The sequence below is a fragment of the Mytilinidion resinicola genome (assembly GCF_010093595.1).
Source record: "Mytilinidion resinicola strain CBS 304.34 unplaced genomic scaffold BDZ99scaffold_33, whole genome shotgun sequence".
In the NCBI taxonomy this organism is placed as follows: Eukaryota; Fungi; Ascomycota; class Dothideomycetes; order Mytilinidiales; family Mytilinidiaceae; genus Mytilinidion; species Mytilinidion resinicola.
Genome location: NW_022985469.1, coordinates 209,725 through 228,770, shown reverse-complemented (window position 1 = coordinate 228,770; position 19,046 = coordinate 209,725). Strand labels below are relative to the sequence as shown.

The following is a 19,046-nucleotide window of genomic DNA, read 5'->3' as shown; positions in this document are numbered from 1 at the left end:
AACAAATGCTGGAAAGCTCCTAGGTATTCTGAGCTTCCTGTGCTATTGGTTCAGCGAGTAAGCTCTTTTAATGTACGGTATGGAGCTTCTTGGTCTTTCGTTGGTTGTGAGTTTTGTGATACTGACTGAGGTAAGCTATTTGGAAGGTTGATTTGGTGCCTAGAATCTTCGCACTTGAACAATTCCCGTCTACAGCCCAATCTACTATTTATCCACCTGCCGTATATAGCTATGATGCCAAGTAAGCGGTCGAGCAAGAGGTCCGTAGCGAGAGATAAGCATCCGGTTTCCGGGATCCAAATCCCGCGTCACCCTGCTGGTTCCAGCGTAGAGGGACTCTTTTTGTGGAGCTGCAGCTTCGGCATCGCCACCTTTGAACCCTCACACCGCGCATCGTCGAGGAACCACGCGGGGTGGAAACACCGATCTGGCAGCACTGATGACATCAAGATCTAACCCACGCCCTTATCTTCGGGAGAATTGCTGAAGGGCCTAGCTGTCGGCCGGAGCCGCCATGCGCGATGATGGAAAGCGTTACGACTCATGCGGTACGAGCCTCAGTGCTTCATGCAGCTTCGATTGCGAGTGGAGAAGATAGCCGCTCCTGGTCAGGTACGGCGAGGTGGGTTGTACTGTGCCTTGCTCTAACGCGGGATTCCGTGTTGGAGTGGTGCGGAGAGAGGTACAGAGTCGCCGGAGGTGTCATCTATTTACTCGTGGCCTCCTCTTCTTTCGTCGCTGAGCTCTCAGCGTCCCTCTTTTCCTGCTTCTGAGCTTCTCTGGTCACCCCTAGCTTCAGTGATTCAATTGAGCTCTCTCGTCTCGTCACGATGCGGACATCCTTCGTTCTCCCCGCTCTCGTGGCATTGCTTTCGTCGTCTGCTTCTTCCTCTCCACTCGCCCCCCGCGATGCTGTAAAGTCGGTAGAAGCTCGCTGGGAGGAGTGCAAAATCACGCCAAAAGTCTTTATCATCAGCATGTTTCCGCCTGAAGCTGAGGTCTGGTGGGGAATCCCAGAATTCGACCTACTGGCCAAGAACGTGACAGTCCATGGGTTCTCGCCTTTGTTCCAGGAAGCTCATTGCACAGCTGATGGCGAGATCTGCCAACTGATCACCGGAGAGAGCGGTATGCCGATGTGAGATCAAAAGACTTGAGCTTCATACTGACTTCTCTTAGAAATCAACGCAGCCGTGACCATCTCCTCCCTCGTCGCTTCCTCCAAATTCGACCTCAAGAGCACCTACTTCATGGTCGCCGGCATTGCTGGCGTGAATCCCAAAGTCGCAACTCTCGGCTCCGTCACCTTCGCGCGCTACGCTGTTCAGGTTGCTCTCCAGTACGAGTTCGACATCCGCGACATCCCAGACAACTTCACCACCGGCTACGTCCCGCAAGGCAGCACCGTCCCAGACGAGTACCCACAGTCCATCTATGGCACTGAAGTCTTCGAAGTGAACGCAGACCTCCGCTCTCTTGCAGTCGGCTTCGCTAGCGCTGCGAAGCTGAACGACAGTGCAGACGCAGTGGCATATCGCGCGAACTACCTCAGCACGCCTTACTATGCAGCTGGTGCAGCAGCCCCGAGCGTAGTCGAATGCGATGTCGCGACCTCAGATGTGTACTACAGCGGCACCCTCCTCTCCGAAGCCATGGAGAACTACACGACTCTAGTCACCAACGGCTCCGGCATCTACTGCAGCACCGCGCAAGAAGACAACGCGACTCTCGAAGCACTCCTCCGCGGCGCTGTCTCCGGGCTTGTCGATTTTGCGCGAATCATCGTTATGCGCACGGCTTCTGACATGGACCGACCGTATGCCGGCGAAGCCGCTACCACGAACCTCTTCTGGGCCGAGCAGGGCGGCTTCGAGCCCGCGATCCAGAACATCTACCTCGCCGGCGTGAAGGTGGTTGAGGGGATAATTGGGGGGTGGGAAGGCAAGTTTGCGAAGGGCGTGAACGCGACGAACTATATTGGAGATATCTTTGGGACATTGGGTGGCGCGCCAGACTTTGGCCCGGGCAGCGAGTTCAATGACAATCCGGTCAAGAGGAGCTTGAAGGCGCGAGGGATGGGGAAGAGAGGCGCGGCTATGTTGAAGAGCGGGAGGCAGTAGTAGATGGCGTTGTAGGGTATGGAGGTTCCACAGACATGCTGTGTAGATGTATGATGATATGAAAACAAAAGCTCTAGTTCCTGAATGGTAGCAAACCTACATCTTGTGCTGAATCTTTTGAACTGTTATGTAGGCCTTCATGTAATGCTGCTACGCGGGCAGAAAGATGATGGTGCATCGTGAGGCTGGTTTAAAGGGCTCCAAAACCTACATTCTGTTACTAACTTGAATAGGCTGGTGAAGAACTACGAAGACGCTTCACGAGTCTGTATGATCATACGAAAACCAGCTCTCGAAAGTGATGAGATGGAGGAGTTATACTCTGCTTTCGATCTCCAATTACAGTATTGTGATTGGCCGGATTTTGTGGAGGCCGACCTAGCGCGGCGCCTCCCGCACTGTTTACATTTTGGCGGGCGTTGTTGATGCTGCCTTCCTCTCCAACACCACCACAACACCCAGCATCGCCGCCCATCGCCACTTCCCATTGCAGCTTCGATTCACCCCATCTCCGATCCCCGGTGCGCACACGCCCAGCAAAATGAGCTCCTCCCGCAAGGGACAGGCGATCCGCCAGCTGTCGCGAGACGCGACGCAATCCACCGTGTCGTCGGCGTCGCTGTCCTTCAGTGACATTGAGAACGACGCTTTGATGTCGACTCGCCCCTTCGATGACGAGATCCTCGGCGACTTGCCCAGCCAACGTGATGAGACACGCGATAATACCATCCGGAGTGACACGCGCGATTCACTCCCAAACCATCCTCACATCCGATCCACCGCCAAAAAGTTGGGCGCCTGGCAACCATACAACCCGGCTGCCGAATCCCGAGTGACTAGCTCAGTAGTCCGCAACGAGTTCAAGGACTTCGACCAGGACAGTGAATTCGACCGCGCCACCCAGGACAGCAATTTCACCGACGACAGCATCTCCATTGAGCGAAACCGAGGAGTCAAGCGTGGCTCCCGTAACACCCCCCAACACCTCAACTCCTCCTTCATCATGTCACCTGTGCCACTCCGTGACAGCCTCTACGATATCACTCCTCCAGCAAACCGTGCCTCGGGGAACACTCCCCAGCAATCCCCTCTGGCTGAGCCCAGCAGTCTACGACGCGACGGCCAGATGAGACGCGCCTCTGGATCACCAGCGGCCTCTGCTCCGCCAGCTGCAGCTGGTCTCGCCAAAGGGCTCCGCAAGACGACTCTCTCACAGATGCACGCCATGGTCACAGACGACGAGTCTGCGATTGACGACCAGCGACCCACCGTTACGCTAACCAAGACTGCGCGATTTGGTAGCGCGCCCAGCCGCAGAGAGCCTGCACAAGAGCAAAACAGCCATCCTCGCAAGTCTCAGCAAGCATTCAACAATACTCCACGAAGTGTTCACTCTACTGCTCAGTCTTTCATCCTCCCAGATCTTCCCAACCTTACCGAGCTGGTCTCTGGCGTCTTCCAAGACGGCACTCCGGTCTTCAATCACACCTCGCGTCCTCGCTCCCATTTCTTCCGACTTCCAACTTCACCCACTCACCCACGCCACAACCCAATCGACAGCGTCCCAATTCCTTCCGAGGAAAAGGCAATTTTCGCGTCTCTGCAGCTTCTCCAGGAAAAGGTAGCTCAGCTGGAACGCGAAAAAGACGAGGCGGAAAAGCGGATTGAAGAACAGGATAACGAGATCGTCGAGCTCCGCGCCACGCAAGATGCCCAGGAGAGGAACAGGCGACCAGACAGTGGCTTGGGATCAACAGATGGCGAGGTAGCTGGCGATAGGCGTGGCTGGAGAGTCGAGAAGACCAGTAAGTTCATGAGCATAGCTGAATTTGACAACATAGTTCCTAACCGAGCATTTAGAACTCGAATCCTCCCTAAATGCCCTCCGGGTCAAGATCGACCATGCCGAGCGTAAGGCTTCCGTGGCAGAAATCAGCACAAAGCGAGCTACTTCGGAGCGAGATAACCTGGTCACCCAGCTCGGAGTTGCCTATCTTAACATGGAGGAGGTGAAGGCAGAAAAAGAGACTCTCTTGGTTGAGAACGAGGACCTTCGCAATGAGGTGGATGAGCTACGTGCAGAAAATGCGGCGTTGCGAAGCCGCTTGGGTGAGGTCGACGAGGTCCATACGCAGAATGAGCATCTGCGACAGCAGCTTGCCAATGAGACGGCGAGGCGCGAACACGAGCGACAGGCAAAGCGAGACATAGAACGACAGGCCAAGCGCGAACAAGAGCGCCAGGCGCGACGCGAAGAGAAGCTTGAGGCACAGCGCCAGGCCAAGCTCGAAGAAGAGCGACAGGCTCGGCAGGAAGAAGAGCAACAGGCTCAGCAGGAACTAGAGCGACAAGCTCAGGAAGAGCAGCGACACATTCAGGAAGAAGAGCGACGAGCCAGACGCGAAGAGGAACGACAGGCCAGGCGCGAAGAGCGACAGTCCAGGGAGAGACGCGAGAAGAACACTCAAACTCGCATCGCTGATAGGGTTCAAGAGGAACTCCGCAACAGCAAACTCACGGCTGCAGCTCAGTCCTCTGTCCAGCAGCCCCAGCCTCGTTTCAGTCGCTATGCCAGCGCTCAATTCTCTTCTGATTCTCAGCGAGTCCCAATGCCAGCCGCTCCCATCAGGAGTGTTTCGAATCCCGATCCTACCGGTTCGAGGCGTGGCCTGTACCAGAGCCAAAAGCCTGAATCCACTACCGATCTTTCTCTTACCAACATGCAGACACCTGGTATGATGTCTGGTGGCAGGAACGGCATGCAGGAAGCCGTCGAAGCCAAGCCGGTAGAGGCTCCGTCTTTCGATCTTACCGAGCTCAGCTTCATCAATCCCGATGACATTGCCCAGCTCAGGAAGAAGCTGGAACAAGAAAGAGCGGCTGCCCGAAAAATGCGAGCATCGGCTCAGACGGCACCGGCCCCGACCACTCGGGATGAGACTGTTCGCTCAATGGCATCGGCCAAGTCGGCTCGACCCCAATCTTTCCATGGCCTGTCCACGAAGGATGTTACCGCTCAGAGCAACTTCACAGCTCAAACCGAGCACACTACCGAGCATACTGGCAACTTCACTTCCCACTCGAACCGCAGCGCCAAAACTCAAGCTCAGCAGCCAGATGAGTCTATTCTGAGCAACTCGAGCCGTCGTCGTCGTAGCGCCCCGGTTGAGGAGACTTCCGCCTTCATTGTTCCAGACATCACCATGGGAGGTCGAAAGCAGCCTACTATCACCTTAGGCAAGATCAGGCTTCCATCGCATGACAACAAGAACTGCACTGTCTGTGCCCGCGAGTCTCAACAGGCCGGAGACTCTGTCGCCATCCCGTATCCCATTCCTGTCTCTTCTCGCACCGAAGATGATGTCGACGCCACTATGCGACCGAGCCAATCTCCCAAGAACGCTCTCGCCAAAGTCATCAAGGAACTCCAGGACGAACTCTCTCACCTCCACCTGGAGCTCGCAGCCCACGAGGCTCTACTCCGCGCACACGACACTTCCCTCGGCCGCCGCAAGCGCAAGGCCATCCAGGAGGCGATGGAAGACTTGCTCCGCATGATCGACATCAAGAGCGACCAGATCTACGACCTCTACGACGTCGTCGAAGGCCAGAAGGCGGACGACATGACCGAGCAGGAGATGGAGGACACGCTCCGCAGCATCACCGAGGCTGCCAAGAGCAAGGCGGCGACGAAGAAGGTGGTGGTCGAGAGCCACCACAGCGACAGCGAAAGCGACGACGAGAGCCTGCCCCGCATCGACGACGAGGACGAAGATTTGCCATTCGAGGGCTTCTCGGACACGGAGAGCCTCCCTATCTTTGGAAAGGCTGGACGCCTCGGCGTCTTCTGATTCACGAAAAGTTTTTGCACGAATTCGGGCGTAAATGGTCACGAGTTATGGGCCGCGCGGCGTGAGGCGGATGACACGATACGGGCGGCGTTTCTGGCTCTTCTTTTTCTGGGCGGGCTTTGGGTACGATACCGGGGATGATGCATTGACATCAGGCGTTTTTTGTGCATTTTCTGGGGCGAAGGGGGGTACCCTTTGGGTGGTCACTTGTGAGTGGCTTTTGGCTGGTTTGGGGTCTTTTTCTTCTTGGGATTCCTTTCTACGTGACCTCTTGGGCTTGAACCTTTGACTTCCCCTTTGCGGGGTTGAAGTTGGGTTCGCCGTCAAGGCGCGGGAATTGGATAGTTTGTAGAGCGGGTTTTTTCATATGGGGTAGCGGGGGAGGGGCGCTCCCATTAGTTTAGAGTAATGAGAATCGCGGTTCGATAATTGTTGCAATTTGTGGGCTTCTGGTGTCATGTGATGTTGATTTGAGGCGGGTTTGGTGGTGGTGTTGGCGCTTGCTTGGCGCTGGCTGAAGGACGCTGGCACCGCTTGAAAGTTACTAACTAGATGTCAAAAGCTGCGAGACCTGAATCAGGTTCGTGTCTAGGGGAAGTCTGGGAATAACTAGGGCGAAGCACCTCAAACAGCGGCGCGTCAGTGTACACTCTTTACAGACTCCACTAAGGGAAGTCAGCCTTGACGCTGTCTGAAGGACCTCGATACTGGTTCAGGAGTTGGGAGTGGATGTCAAGTCTGCAACGGCGTGAATTGGGATAGAGGTGTTTGGCATGTTTATGGTGTAGTGAGGCACGTCAGATATGGATGTGCGGGTTCTACTGTTTTGGAGCTATCTGTGTACATTCGAATACCACTGCATGAGGTGCCTCGAACTTCGCGCTCCCCTATCCCTCAACCTCTACCCTAGCCATCTCACAGCTGACGTCCCACAACCTCTCCTCCCCCTCCCGATCAAACGCATACGGCCCATACCCGGGATCCAGCACAGACCCCAAATCCTTCGCCGGCCCACCCACACCGCACTCACTCAGGTACTTCCCCCCCTTCCCCTCCCAAACCCCCGCTACCGCCGCCCACGTCGTCGTCGCAGCCCCCTGATCTGGTGCCATCATGCTCGCCATCATATTCGGGTCAGCGCCCCACGCCGCGATCATCTCAGCGGGGACGTTCTGGTGCAGCGCTGTCAAGGCGCCGCCTGGGTGCACGGCGACGGCGTGCACACCGCGTGGCCCATAGATGCGGTCGATGTGGGTCGCCATCCAGATGTTGGCCGTTTTGGACTGGCCATAGGCGAGCCAGGGGTCGTAGGACGACGCCAAGTTGACGTCGGCGAAGCGGATGGTGGAGTAGCGGTGCGCGGACGAAGTGACGGCTATGACACGCGAGTTGAAGGCAGGCGTACTGCTTCGGAGCAGTATGGGGAGGAGGAGGGCTGTCAACGTGAAGTGTGCGAGATGGTTCACGCCGAATTGCTGCTCGAAGCCGTCGGCGGTCGTGGTGGCTGTGGGGATGGCCATGATGCCTGGACCGAAAGTGTCAGCGGCATGGCGCGAATGCTGATCTCTTCACAGCGCGTAAACACATAGCAGGTTACATACCGGCGTTGTTCACGAGCACGTTCAGTCGATCGGACCTGGCTAAGAAGTCCTTCGCGGCCTTCTTCACTGATTCAAGCGAGTTCATATCCACCGCGATTACTTCGAGCTTGCCGTTGCCATGGTCTGACTTGCGGATGTCTTCGAAGACGTCTTCTGCCTTTCTGATGTCTCGTGCGGTGATGAAAACGTCTGCCCCCGTCGTGTAGAGGGCGCGCGCTACTTCGAGACCAAGGCCAGACGTAGCGCCCGTCACGAGTACGACCTTGCCGGTCCATCTGTTGAGGAGGCCATCGTCACGAATGATCTGAAGGGCGGTAGGCCGGGCGTCCCCTGGGCCTTTGGGAGTAGCATAGAGGGAAGCGTAGGGGTGGAAGGGGTCGGTCATGGTTTCGGTTGATGCGAGAATGGATTTTCAAGATGTTTGCGAGAAGAAATCCGATAGTAGATGATTGAAAGATGTTCGAAAGTGAATACCGATGCTGTCTGTGTCTGAATGGTTTCTGACACTCAATGGGCGAGCTCATGCCCGTATTTATAGGACACGAGGCGATGCCTTTTCTCTGCTGAACAAGCATGTCCGGCATTATCGGAGCATATGAAACGGGCGAGACGACCAAACCTGTTGCTTTAAGTCCTTTAAGACCGATATTGGGATATCGGACACTAATAATGCCCGCTTGGAGAGTTGTGTGGAGGCTGATAGTTGTGCCGTATGTATGCATGTATGCTCAGCGTCCGTTCGAATACTAGCGGGCGGGACACTTGGGCCTCCAGGGTGCAGATGCAGGCATCGGATACATGCATCCGACAGAAACGTCCGCTCTACGTCCGCTCTACGTCCGCTGCCGTTCTATACCATCCAACTCCAGCACTCGCAACGGGACAATGGTCGTCCATGCGTCTACCTCCCCCGAGTCGTCTGAGGAACAGAGTAATGGTAGCTCAGGACAGGCATCGCAGGCTTGTCGGCCATGCAGGTACGCCACGTTTCGCAACCAGCTGCGGACGTACACTGACCGCGGTATTAGTCAACTGAAAAGGAAGTGTGAACGGGAGCTTCCGTCCTGCTCTTTGGTGTGTTTGTTACTTTGCCAGGTGTCCATGAGCTGACAGCGGAGGGTGCGAAGTGTATACGCTTGGGTAAGACGTGCGAGTATGCACCCAAGCGGAAACGCCATGGTGGTTCTACGCCTCGATCTGACGAAGCTGGGTCTACCTCATCCACTGCCTCCGTTGCGTCGAATGTCAAAGTAGGTAAATTTTTTGCTCATATACTAAATCCTCAATTTCGGGTCTCTAAAGTGCTTGTCAAGTTACGTCTGGGAACCAGTCGAGATGAGTTTTACAGCCCTTTTACGAGGATATGTCTGTGTACACGTCTCTGCACCTGTCTGAAGTGCCTCGACACGTTCCCAAGATTCTGGAGTCAACTGCTTTGACAAGTCTGAACATGTACCAAAGCCCTTCAGACGGTGACAAGTCAGTGTAAAAATGCAGACATGTCGGCTCCATGTCACCCTCTTTTGAGCAAATGCTAACATGTATTGGGGTCTCTAGCCCGCGGGCACTTCTCAGTTTCCTGATACGTTCTTTCTGGACCCAGAGCTTTTCCAATCCGTAACCCATTCCGAGTTAGAGGTCGCCCAAAATGTGAATGTCAGTGCCTTGCAGCTAAGCAAAGCGGATCTGAGGACTTTTTACGAACAATACTCACGCTCCACTGATACGTGGTGCCCGATAATTAGCCACAAGCGTCTGGCTCAGGATGTTCAGGCTGCAGTTCCGACCGAACATCCTGGAATTCTATTATTACTGCTAAGCATGAGATTGGTTTCTGATATCCCGAGAGACGACAATATGGCAACCGCGGAGTCTACCTTTTACAAAATGACAAGAAGCAACTTGAAAGCTATGGAAGAGGCGTCACCAGGGTCTCTCCGTGTCTTTCAATCGCTTGTACTTGTAGCTTTGTATGAAATTGGCCACGGTATTTTCCCCGCGGCGTATCTGACCGTAGGCCGGGCTGCAAGAATCGGGCTCTTGAGGGGTATACACGACCGGAAGAACGCTACCCAGCTCTTTGTGAAGCCCCAGACGTGGACGTACTGGGAGGAAGAGCGGCGCACGTGGTGGGCTGTGTCGATACTTGAAAGGTTAGATCTTTGGCTTCCAGCTCTCTCTACCGTTTCTTTAGCCCGTTGCCCGTGCTAAAAGATACATAGGTATATCAATCTTGGCCCAACAGGTCTCCCTCTTGCCACTCCGGAGCCAGAACAAGGCGAGCTGCTACCCGCCGCCGACGCCGACTGGCACCGAGGCAGTATTGGGACGAATCAAGCTCTATATACCACAGGCTTCTCCCCTGATCTAGACATAGGCCCCTTCGCTAGGCTCTGTCAAGCGTCCCATGTCCTCGGACGCGTGCTCAACCACCGAGACTGCCGAAAAGACACGTTAAGCCGAGAACACGTACTAAACGAAGCACTCCAGCTCAACGTGACCCTCACGGCTCTGGACAAGCATCTCGCTCATCCCATGGACGAACAGCACCCCGTGGAAGGTATCAAAACAGCTGACGTGGCCCTCTGCACCTCCGCGCGGATGACTTTGTACCACATGTACGCATGCAACATACCCGACGTCTTATCGGAACGACGGGTAGAAGAAGCCGCAATGCAGACGGCCTCAATAGAAGGGCTTAAGCACATTATTGCTACTCGGGCGCCATTACTAGCACGCTTCGTGCTTCGACAGGGCGCCGAGCTGCACAAGGCTAGTCCGCTAGTCATCCACTGTCTGTATGATGCTGCCAGTGAGTGTCAATGGTTTGTTCGCGAAGGTGGTGTTATTCCGGAGGCTAAGGGTACGCTGAGGGTGCTTATTGAGGCCTTGACACTGATGGCGAAGCGATGGTGCGTTGCAGGTTGGTGACTTACCGCCCAAACCTGCGTTATCTATACACTAACATGTGTAATTCTTTCTTACAGGTAAATACCTGGCTCTTTTGAATCAGGACAGCAATTGTCAGGCCCTTGACCTACCTGCCTTTGATTCTGGAGCTCAGAATGCTACGTAGTTCGGCACCTGGAACACCCTCTGGCCCTATAAACTCACAGAATTATACAAGCTCCATGCCCGCCTTCAACCTCCCGGCAACCACTCTATCTATATGGCCGAGCTTGACACACTGATTTTGTGCCTAGTTAAACGTCTATGTACAACAGCTTGCCATTGCTTGGGGTAGCCGGTGGGCTTTCAAAAGGCTCAACACGATGTACAATTTGGTGGGGCAAGATCTAAGCTATCTTTAAAAGTCTCTGCATTTATCGGCTACTTGAGAGTCGGGCTACTTCTGACACTAATGACTGGCAACCAAAAGTGGCACCGGACGAGTGGTATACTCGTGTGTCCAAACCTGTTACGAGGCACTGTATTTTCAGGTCAATTCTCCCTAAATTCACAGACCAATTTCTACCATGGATGGATCCGATCGATAGTCTCGTTAAAGAACTTCTCTGAATGTTCCTCCTTCGTGGCATTGTCGATCTATGGCGGCAAGTCAGTGAGAATCAGAGCGTACTATCTGTCACATAGCGCAAGACGTACAATATGCGCAGTATTCTTACTACTCTCCTCAAGAGTAAGCGTCGCCTTATCTAGCCCGAAAGCTTGCGCACCGGCATTCCCCATATCAGTCTGCACTAGCCTATCCCAAAAATCAGCCTTCGCAAAAGTCACACTTCAATCCAACTCACCCCGGATGAATACATAACGTAACCAACCACTCATTCTCCATCCCCATCTTCACCACAAGTACATTCGCCAGCGCCTTCGAACTCGCATAGCTAGCATTCGGATACGGATACTTCGGCATCTCATTCAAACTGCCCCCCGCCGCGCTGATAAACGCGAACCTCGGCCCCCCGTTGCCCCTATCCGCCTGCCTCAAAAGCGGCAGCGTCGCTTTATACAAAACCATAACCGAAATCGCATTTACCATCAGCACCTCCTCATACTCCTCAAGCGGCATATCCTCAATCGTATTCAGCTTCGCGACGCCCGCGGCGGAGATCACAACGTCGACGTGGTCGATGCCCTGGGCGCGAAGGGAGGTGATGGCGTCGTAAGCGTCGGTTTTAGACGCGGAGTCGATTTTCACGAGGATGACTTTGGTGCCCTGACCCTTTGGGACGGTGAGGAGGCCTTGGGAGCCCGCGGTGTCGCGGACGGCGGCGATGAGGGTGTTGGACGGCTGGGCGACGTAGTGGTCGAACATGCCGCGGCCGATGCCTGGGGGGTATTTAGAAAGGATAGATGGCTGCAGGAGGGGAATGAAGAGGTCGTACCGCGGTTGGCGCCGGTGATGAGGTAGGTCTTGCCGGGCATGGCGGTGGTTCGGGGTTGGTGTGTGGTGGTTTAGAGGGGAGCTGGAGGCTAGAGATGGAGAGCTGGATATTGAGGGTCCTGAATGACTGGAAAGCCTCTAATAAAATAGTAAGGCTGATCTGGTGTACTGCGTCGAGCTTTGTAATCCGCACGACGTTTACCCAAGAGTCCTTTGCCAACCCCGCTAAAAGGATATATTCAAGGGCTGCTCAGTAAAGAACGAAGTTGTTTGGTAGGAGCTTTCTACTTTATAGTTTGCTTAGCGTGGGATCAAGGTTGCGGAGTTGCGGAGCATTTGCGGAGACAGGGGACGTGGCAGCTCTGCTGCATTATTAACCTACATGTACCTAGTACTTAAGTAGACGTCGACATGAGTACTATAGAGACAGCGCTATAGCTGTCACATGTGGGATGGTGTTGGAAAGCAGGGAGAGCTGAGTACTTGCACAAACGGCACGTGACTCTCACGTGCCCTAACCGAATAGCGGAATCCCCTTATCTACTCTCCTTTGTAAGACTAATTATCATGATAGTCATCGAACAGCTTTGGAGTCTTGAGAAAGGATATTTCGGGTTTCAAGTCGTGATCGTCGTCACGGTCGCCAGTCGTGTGTCTGACATACTCTCTTTTCTTGCTCTTTGCCCCATCCAAGATTGTCGCAGGATGAGATTGCATAGCATGCCATTACAGATGTGTTAAGCGCTGGCAATTTCTGCATTGAACGGTGATTTGCTCGCGCACTACCTCCTACGTCATTCCAACTTCGCCGTGAGAGATCGCCGTGTCGCAGGCCTCAGCAAGCTAGAAAGAAAACCAAAAGCTTGGTTGCGGATCGGAGAAGCTTATAGCTGTAAGATTCGGACATCTCTCTCTTCATTACCTTTCTGCTTTTCCAAAATATCCTCGTCTTCTAAGGGCTTTCTTTGTTACCTTTTGTTTGTAAGATTTATTCTACAATGCGCTGACACTTCGACATGTCGTCCCCAGCACCAACTTTTGGAGTACCAGACTACGAACCCGAAAGCGAAACAGGTACCGGCAACGCCGAGCCAGCGGCCGAGAATCGTGTTATTGAAGGCAGTCCACAAGCAACAGATCTCCCTCAACCCGCTAGCGACGATAATGTTCCTCTAGACAGCAAAAGCAACCCGTCTCGCCCGTCGTCCTCAAAACAGGACTCTGAGAATGACAAGATCCATGCCAACCAGATCGATGCCGTGATGACGAAAACCGATGACACTTCCTCCAACCACCGCCTCAACTTCACAGAAACTGCCAAACATGCCGCGGGAAAAGTATCACGAACGCTCCATCTGCACCGTGGAGAAAACGCGCGCGGCCCCAGCGAAGCGCGCCAAAGGCGACAGTCTCGCCTCCCTGCGAGTGATGATGATGATGATGATGCACCGAACTTGCCCCTCTATATCCACCTCCGGAACGCGGTGTATGGCTCCCTGATCATGTTCACCACCTTCCCGTACTGGGACATGGCATTCTGGAGCGGCTGGTCGTACACCTGGGGCTCTGTGCTCTTCGTCATCGACGGCGTGTGGGCATGGACGCCTCTCCAATGGCCCAGTTCAGAGTTTACTGGAGAGTCTGAATACGGAGTCGGCTTGCTGTTCTTCTTCGGCGCCGTCCTCTACCAGCTCGGCGCCACGATGGCGTATCTCGAAGCGATCAACGACGGGTCATTCGGGGGCCCAGCGATGAAGCGACATCTCGAAGGGCACGATGACGAGAAGAAGAAACTGCTGGACGGGAAGTTACACATGTTCTTCGGCCATATGATACCGCACCACCACCACCACGATGACGACGATGAAGATTTCGACAAACAGAAGTCAGTTGACCCCGAAGCTGGTTGGAACACAAGGGATAGGGCCGAGCGACCTGGGTCTATCTACCCCGAAGACAAGGCTCCTGCTCCGCGACGTGGTGGCGTAGACATGGGCCCCACCGACGAAGGCGAGTTCCATGAGTACCTGACCTGGCGCTGGTGGCCGACCTGGCACGCTCTGAAAACGTACCATATCAAAGAGATCGGATATGTCGCCTGCTCCATTCAACTACTCGGCGCAACACTCTACGGCATCTGTGGAGTCATCGCGTTGCCTGGCATCCTCTCCAACTTCCAGCCGTGGCAAGAACTGGGCGGGTACTGGATCCCGCAAACGGTCGCCTCATGCTGCTTCCTCACGGCCGGCGTAATGTTCACACTCATCACGCAGGATAAGTGGTACCGACCCCTACCGGGCCGTATCGCCTGGTGGATTGGAGTCTGGGCTACGATAGGGTCTATGGGGTTCTTGTAAGCTGTGCTTCCTCCAAGCCTTCCATCTTTACGCTGATCCTCGAACTAGAATGTCTGCTGCCTTCGGAATACGCGCGAACGACCTTACCTGGTGCGAATACCAAAGTTCTCTGGCGAGCGTGTGGGGCTCCTTTGCATACTTGGTTAGTAGCTGGCTGCAGTGGTACGAATCTGTCAATAAAGGACCCGTTCTAGCGTTCCCCAACAATCGCATTCCGACGTTAATGAGAGACCGTATGGCTAGAACATGATGGTTAACGAATATGTATTTCATATATACTTTGTTTGTTCACACCCACTCAATCGTGCTAATTGGCCACGGTTCCCTGACTCTCTGCTCAAGCGATCCGTCGTCAGTTCTTCTGTGTTTGTTCAGATGCAGTAGTCCCGGTGCCCAATCGCCAATGATTACGCGCAAGCATGTAAGCCTGCGCCATTCATTCTCTCGATGTCCAGTCGTTTCGAGGACCAGCGTCCATAGTATCACATCTTCATACACGCTCACTAGCATGAAGAGTTGCAAAAGAGCAAATATTTGTCCAGGGTGTCCTTCGTGCATATGAAACATGTGAGAGAGCGTCGGAGGCACAACGATATCGTGACGTTCCGCGTCTACGTGACGCAGTGCTGTAGTGTCTCGTGCAGCCTGTTGGAGTGCCTCGTCTGGCTTGAGCGCCAAGCTGGGGTGGTCGGGCAGTTTAAAGATTGGGCCTTTTAGGGTGAGAGCTGCTTTCGTGATACGACCGAATTGGTTCCCCGAGTGTGATAGAGAAATGAGCTCATGGCAGAGCGTCAGCCCACCTACACTGGATGCTGCATGACGCTAGCTCCGCTCCGGACCAGAATCCTGCCAAGAGTCAAGTCGTCGCAGGGGTGGCACCCTAGTTGCCTGCGGTCCAAAATATTGCCAAGAAGCTAAAGGCTCGACGAGGACAAAGTCAGCGACAACCCTCCTCCCACAGGTGTAACCTCGCCTTCCCGCACCTGCACCCTTTCATGGCCAAATACATCATGGATTTTGACAGTGACAATGCTCGGGAATGGAAAAAGCACAAGGACACGATTCGGACTCTCTATCTCATCGACGGTCTGAAACTACAGGGCTGTAATGGTGTCATAGACCACAGGAGATCAAGATTTGGCTTTGATAAGAGGTAGCGACATCAATTTAGTAAGAATTGGACAACGCTGACTTCAGCCAGCAAATCCCAATATGAGCGCATGTTTAAAAAATGGAACTTCAGGAAGTATCTAAGCGAAGAAGAATGGGCAACGATCGGATACAAGGTCGAGAAGAGAAAGAGAGACAACAAGGAGAGCGAAATTTTGTTGGGAGGAATACCAATTCCCCCTCAAAAAGTTCGAAAGGAGACGCAGCGATATGGTTCTAGAGTCTCAAGGGCCAGTCAGGGTACATTACCTTTAAATTCCCATGAAAGGCTTGCAAGCTAACATGGGAAGATGGTTCGAGTCCAATAATTCCAAATGGAGTCGTCATACGCTCGCCCTTCCTGGCGTCAACAGCTTTAAACTTTGATACTGCAGAGAACTTTCAACAGCACTCTTTGCCAAATGGTGAGACTACCATTTGTACTGAAAAAGTACCTATGCTAACATTCATCCGTAGCAACTTCAATGATTGATCAATTTGACGTCATGACATCAACACCACTCATCTTTTCACCTCAAAATTTTCCTAGTTTTGATCTTCTTTCACAGATGAAAGGTATGGCAAACCTTTAGAAGTGGACTTTTCAATTACTCATATCAGTGAATATTGATTTATCACATGGGGATTTGCTGACACAATAGTAGCATTCGGTTCACATACACCGGCGGAAAACGTGTTAACTGGATTTTCGAATGCCCTCTCGACAGATGTCCAAACAGACATCGTTCATCACTTTGTCAACAGACGCACCAAAGGCTGCTACTTGGAGTCCTTTGACAGGAAACTGCAAGCTCTGATGCCTGATCTGATCGTTGACTCTACACCTACTGAAACGGATTCGACACAACGCCATGATGCTGGAGCCTTCAAGTTCCTGAAGCTCATAATGTTCATGGCTTCGAATAACATGCTCGACCCTGAATTAAACATCAGTAGCAAGGTCTTTCGAACATTTCAGCATAAGCGATATCATCATCTCGTTGAATATCTGGCATCACTGAAAGGACCAGCGGCTGAAGCCTTGGTGGAAAGCCTGTTTCGGCTTGCAATGAACGCTGAAGACTTTACTACAGCACAGCGCTTCATCAAAAGCGGTTTGAACCCAAATGAACAAGTTATTGTCGACCAATACGGTGAGCGAATGACAGCTTTCGAATACGCATGCCACATGAGGAATTCTGAGCTCATCATGTGTATGATCGATAGCGGTGTCGACGTGAATAGGTCACTTTCTTCAAAATCTCCCATGGTCAGATTCATGGCTAATTGGACCGAAAATCTCGACGACATCAAAGACCAGATTGATGTCGACGTTGTGAAGCTGATGGTTGAGGCCGGAGCAGACGTAAACCACGACACTGACATGTCACCACTCTGTTTGGCAGCCCGCCGTGGGCCTGTGGAAGTAGTGGAGATATTGGTCGAAGCCGGAGCCTATCCGAATTTTAGAGATGATATATGCGGACAGACTCCACTCAGTTGTGCTCTGGATTCATTCCTCCCCAACGATCACGTTTTATCCATTATTAAAGTTCTCATTCAAGCAGGCGCATATACCAATGTGGCAATACATTTTGAAAAGGACGAAAGCTGGTCACCACTCAGTTTGGCGGTGCGATACGGACCACGGGTAGTAGAGTTTCTGCTTGAGAATGGAGCTCGCGCAGATAAGCATGCTTTGAAAGAGGCAGTGAGAAGAGATGAGGCAGAGATCGCAAGAATTCTCTTAAACGCTGGAGCTCCTCTCACTTCCGAAGTTGTCAGCGCTGGGACATATTCAAGCAATAGCCTATTGGATGATATGTTGGATCATGGAGCGGACGAAAATGTGAAGACTCGATGCCGCTCTGATGCATTCATCAGAGCAATAGCCGCCGGCAGAGAAGATCTCATCATCTCATTACAAGAGGAAAATATCCGACTTCCTGAGACGGAAGCATTGTCCGAGGCCATCGAATCTGCTATCCGGAACGATCACAACGGCGTTCTTAACCGGATACTCGATCCAACTTCAAAATTCCACAGAATCGTACGGGAAAGCCTCGGAACCTCGCTTGCTGTTGCTATTTCATTCAAGAGGCTCGATCTTGTCGACACGCTTTTACATGCAGGGGCCGATCCTAATCCGAGAGGTAGTACTGCAGCACTCGCTTATGCAATCTCTCTCAAAGACGCAGACTTGGTCAGAAGGCTTCTAGTGGCTGGAGCGAACATCAATTCTGATGAGTTCCGTTCCGACTGGAGATCGTATCGCTGCAGTGTGCTTCCCCTTGCTGTCAAGTGGGGATTTCATCCGATCGTTGAGGAACTCATTGTAGCTGGGGCTGACGTCGACGCCATTTTCGATGGCAGTGATGACGTCCTAAACCTTGCGGAGCAATTACCTGCATCGTTGGCTGTTGCTGTCCAAAGAAAAGACACTGCAATGATCCAACGATTGATTGCCGCGGGTGCTGATATCAATTGCAATGCTTCTAAACTCAGTACACGGACGGCTTTGGGAGTCGCAGTCCTTAACAAAGACCGCAAAATGATTCAATACCTTCTCCATCTTGGGGCTGACCCAAGTGAAGATATGGCACTGATATCAGCTGTATCAGCCGGCACGGAGATTTTGCAACAGCTTTTGAACGTAGCATCAGCACGTAAGCCACTTTGTTCAAAGGTTTATTTCAACTTTGCCTTACAAGAAGCGATCCGGTCTAGCGACATATCCGCGGCAACTCTGTTAATCTTGGCTGGCGCAGAACCAAATAAAATTTGTCGGCAGTCTCTACGGTATCAACCATATGAGAACTTTCGATGTGGCATTTCTTGCTTTGGAATAGCTGTGGAAAGCGACGAAACGCCTCACTCGGAGATGACAAAGCTACTTCTTGACGCAGGAGCAGATCCCAATGCTGTGGTCAAGTACAAGCCAAAGATGACCGCACTGATGATGGCCATCAGTTCACAGAACCTATCGGTCGTCAAACTCTTGTTAGATCGCGGTGCAGCAGTCAATGGGGGCGTGAACTTTGGATTTACACGGACTCCCCTACAGCTGGCTGCTGAAGTTGGCAATATCGATATCATTCAGGATCTGTTGAATTGTTCAGCTGACGTGAATGCGGCTCCACACGATAGATGTGGTGCCACTGCGCTTCAATTTGCTGCTATTGGAGGGCATGTGGGCATCGCAAAACTCCTGCTTAATCATTGGGCGGGTGTAAATGCCCCGCCTGCGAAGATTGGCGGAAGAACCGCCCTTGAAGCTTCTGCTGAGCACGGTCGTCTTGACATGCTACAGTTCCTCATCGATTCGGGTGCTGGATTGATCGATCAGGGCCAAGAGCAGTATGAAAGAGCAGTTGAACTTGCCAAGGAGAACGGGCATATGGCAGCGTCACGTCTCCTGGAAAGGTCTCATGTACTGTGTTCCACCCATGTATGGCAAAACAATTTTGCATGCCAGGATTCTTCCAGCAGTATTGGTTGGACGTCGTAAAGTCTCTCTTCGGTGTTTTCAAAGAGAATTTTTGAGTTCTCCGTCCTGTACGGACCTTGGCAACACGGTGGTGTTTGCGACGAAAGGCAGGTAACACCCAACGAGGTTCCAGAGC

General features: G+C 52.9%; 8 protein-coding genes across 8 annotated transcripts; 6 read left to right on the top strand and 2 right to left on the bottom strand.

Moving 5' to 3' along the window:
- Positions 1-394: 394 nt before the first annotated feature.
- BDZ99DRAFT_455059 (NUP-domain-containing protein) lies at positions 395-2,220 on the top strand. Its single transcript, XM_033718422.1, has 2 exons — positions 395-1,128; positions 1,180-2,220. The coding sequence occupies exons 1-2, from the start codon at positions 831-833 to the stop codon at positions 2,118-2,120; spliced, it is 1,239 nt and encodes a 412-aa protein (XP_033569251.1). The 5' UTR covers positions 395-830; the 3' UTR covers positions 2,121-2,220.
- Positions 2,221-2,577: 357 nt separating this feature from the next.
- On the top strand, positions 2,578-6,407 carry BDZ99DRAFT_576984 (uncharacterized protein). Its single transcript, XM_033728635.1, has 2 exons — positions 2,578-3,925; positions 3,981-6,407. Exons 1-2 carry the CDS (start codon positions 2,662-2,664, stop codon positions 5,969-5,971), a joined length of 3,255 nt encoding a protein of 1,084 aa, XP_033569250.1. The 5' UTR covers positions 2,578-2,661; the 3' UTR covers positions 5,972-6,407.
- A 451-nt stretch (positions 6,408-6,858) lies between these two features.
- BDZ99DRAFT_504031 (putative short-chain dehydrogenase) lies at positions 6,859-7,999 on the bottom strand (the record flags this gene model as incomplete). Its single annotated transcript, XM_033724006.1, has 2 exons — positions 7,573-7,999; positions 6,859-7,496 (listed from the first exon to the last, which is right to left on the bottom strand). The coding sequence occupies exons 1-2, from the start codon at positions 7,955-7,957 to the stop codon at positions 6,859-6,861; spliced, it is 1,023 nt and encodes a 340-aa protein (XP_033569249.1). The 5' UTR covers positions 7,958-7,999.
- Positions 8,000-8,241: 242 nt separating this feature from the next.
- BDZ99DRAFT_483019 (uncharacterized protein) lies at positions 8,242-10,648 on the top strand (the record flags this gene model as incomplete). Its single annotated transcript, XM_033722541.1, has 7 exons — positions 8,242-8,286; positions 8,347-8,549; positions 8,601-8,646; positions 8,718-8,822; positions 9,130-9,725; positions 9,795-10,495; positions 10,560-10,648. The coding sequence occupies 7 exons, from the start codon at positions 8,242-8,244 to the stop codon at positions 10,646-10,648; spliced, it is 1,785 nt and encodes a 594-aa protein (XP_033569248.1).
- A 395-nt stretch (positions 10,649-11,043) lies between these two features.
- BDZ99DRAFT_401891 (putative short chain-type dehydrogenase) lies at positions 11,044-11,863 on the bottom strand (the record flags this gene model as incomplete). Its single annotated transcript, XM_033716259.1, has 3 exons — positions 11,044-11,118; positions 11,179-11,278; positions 11,328-11,863. Coding segments are annotated over 3 exons (711 nt in total), but the record flags the coding sequence as incomplete, so codon positions are not given.
- Positions 11,864-12,860: 997 nt separating this feature from the next.
- On the top strand, positions 12,861-14,911 carry BDZ99DRAFT_576980 (uncharacterized protein). Its single transcript, XM_033728634.1, has 2 exons — positions 12,861-14,270; positions 14,323-14,911. Exons 1-2 carry the CDS (start codon positions 12,934-12,936, stop codon positions 14,522-14,524), a joined length of 1,539 nt encoding a protein of 512 aa, XP_033569246.1. The 5' UTR covers positions 12,861-12,933; the 3' UTR covers positions 14,525-14,911.
- Positions 14,912-15,821: 910 nt separating this feature from the next.
- BDZ99DRAFT_207514 (uncharacterized protein) lies at positions 15,822-16,780 on the top strand. Its single transcript, XM_033713308.1, has 4 exons — positions 15,822-15,848; positions 15,901-15,999; positions 16,089-16,577; positions 16,651-16,780. The coding sequence occupies exons 2-4, from the start codon at positions 15,909-15,911 to the stop codon at positions 16,662-16,664; spliced, it is 594 nt and encodes a 197-aa protein (XP_033569245.1). The 5' UTR covers positions 15,822-15,848; positions 15,901-15,908; the 3' UTR covers positions 16,665-16,780.
- A 1,194-nt stretch (positions 16,781-17,974) lies between these two features.
- BDZ99DRAFT_401707 (ankyrin) lies at positions 17,975-18,931 on the top strand (the record flags this gene model as incomplete). Its single annotated transcript, XM_033716247.1, has 1 exon — positions 17,975-18,931. One exon carries the CDS (start codon positions 17,975-17,977, stop codon positions 18,929-18,931), a length of 957 nt encoding a protein of 318 aa, XP_033569244.1.
- Between the last annotated feature and the right edge of the window lie 115 nt (positions 18,932-19,046).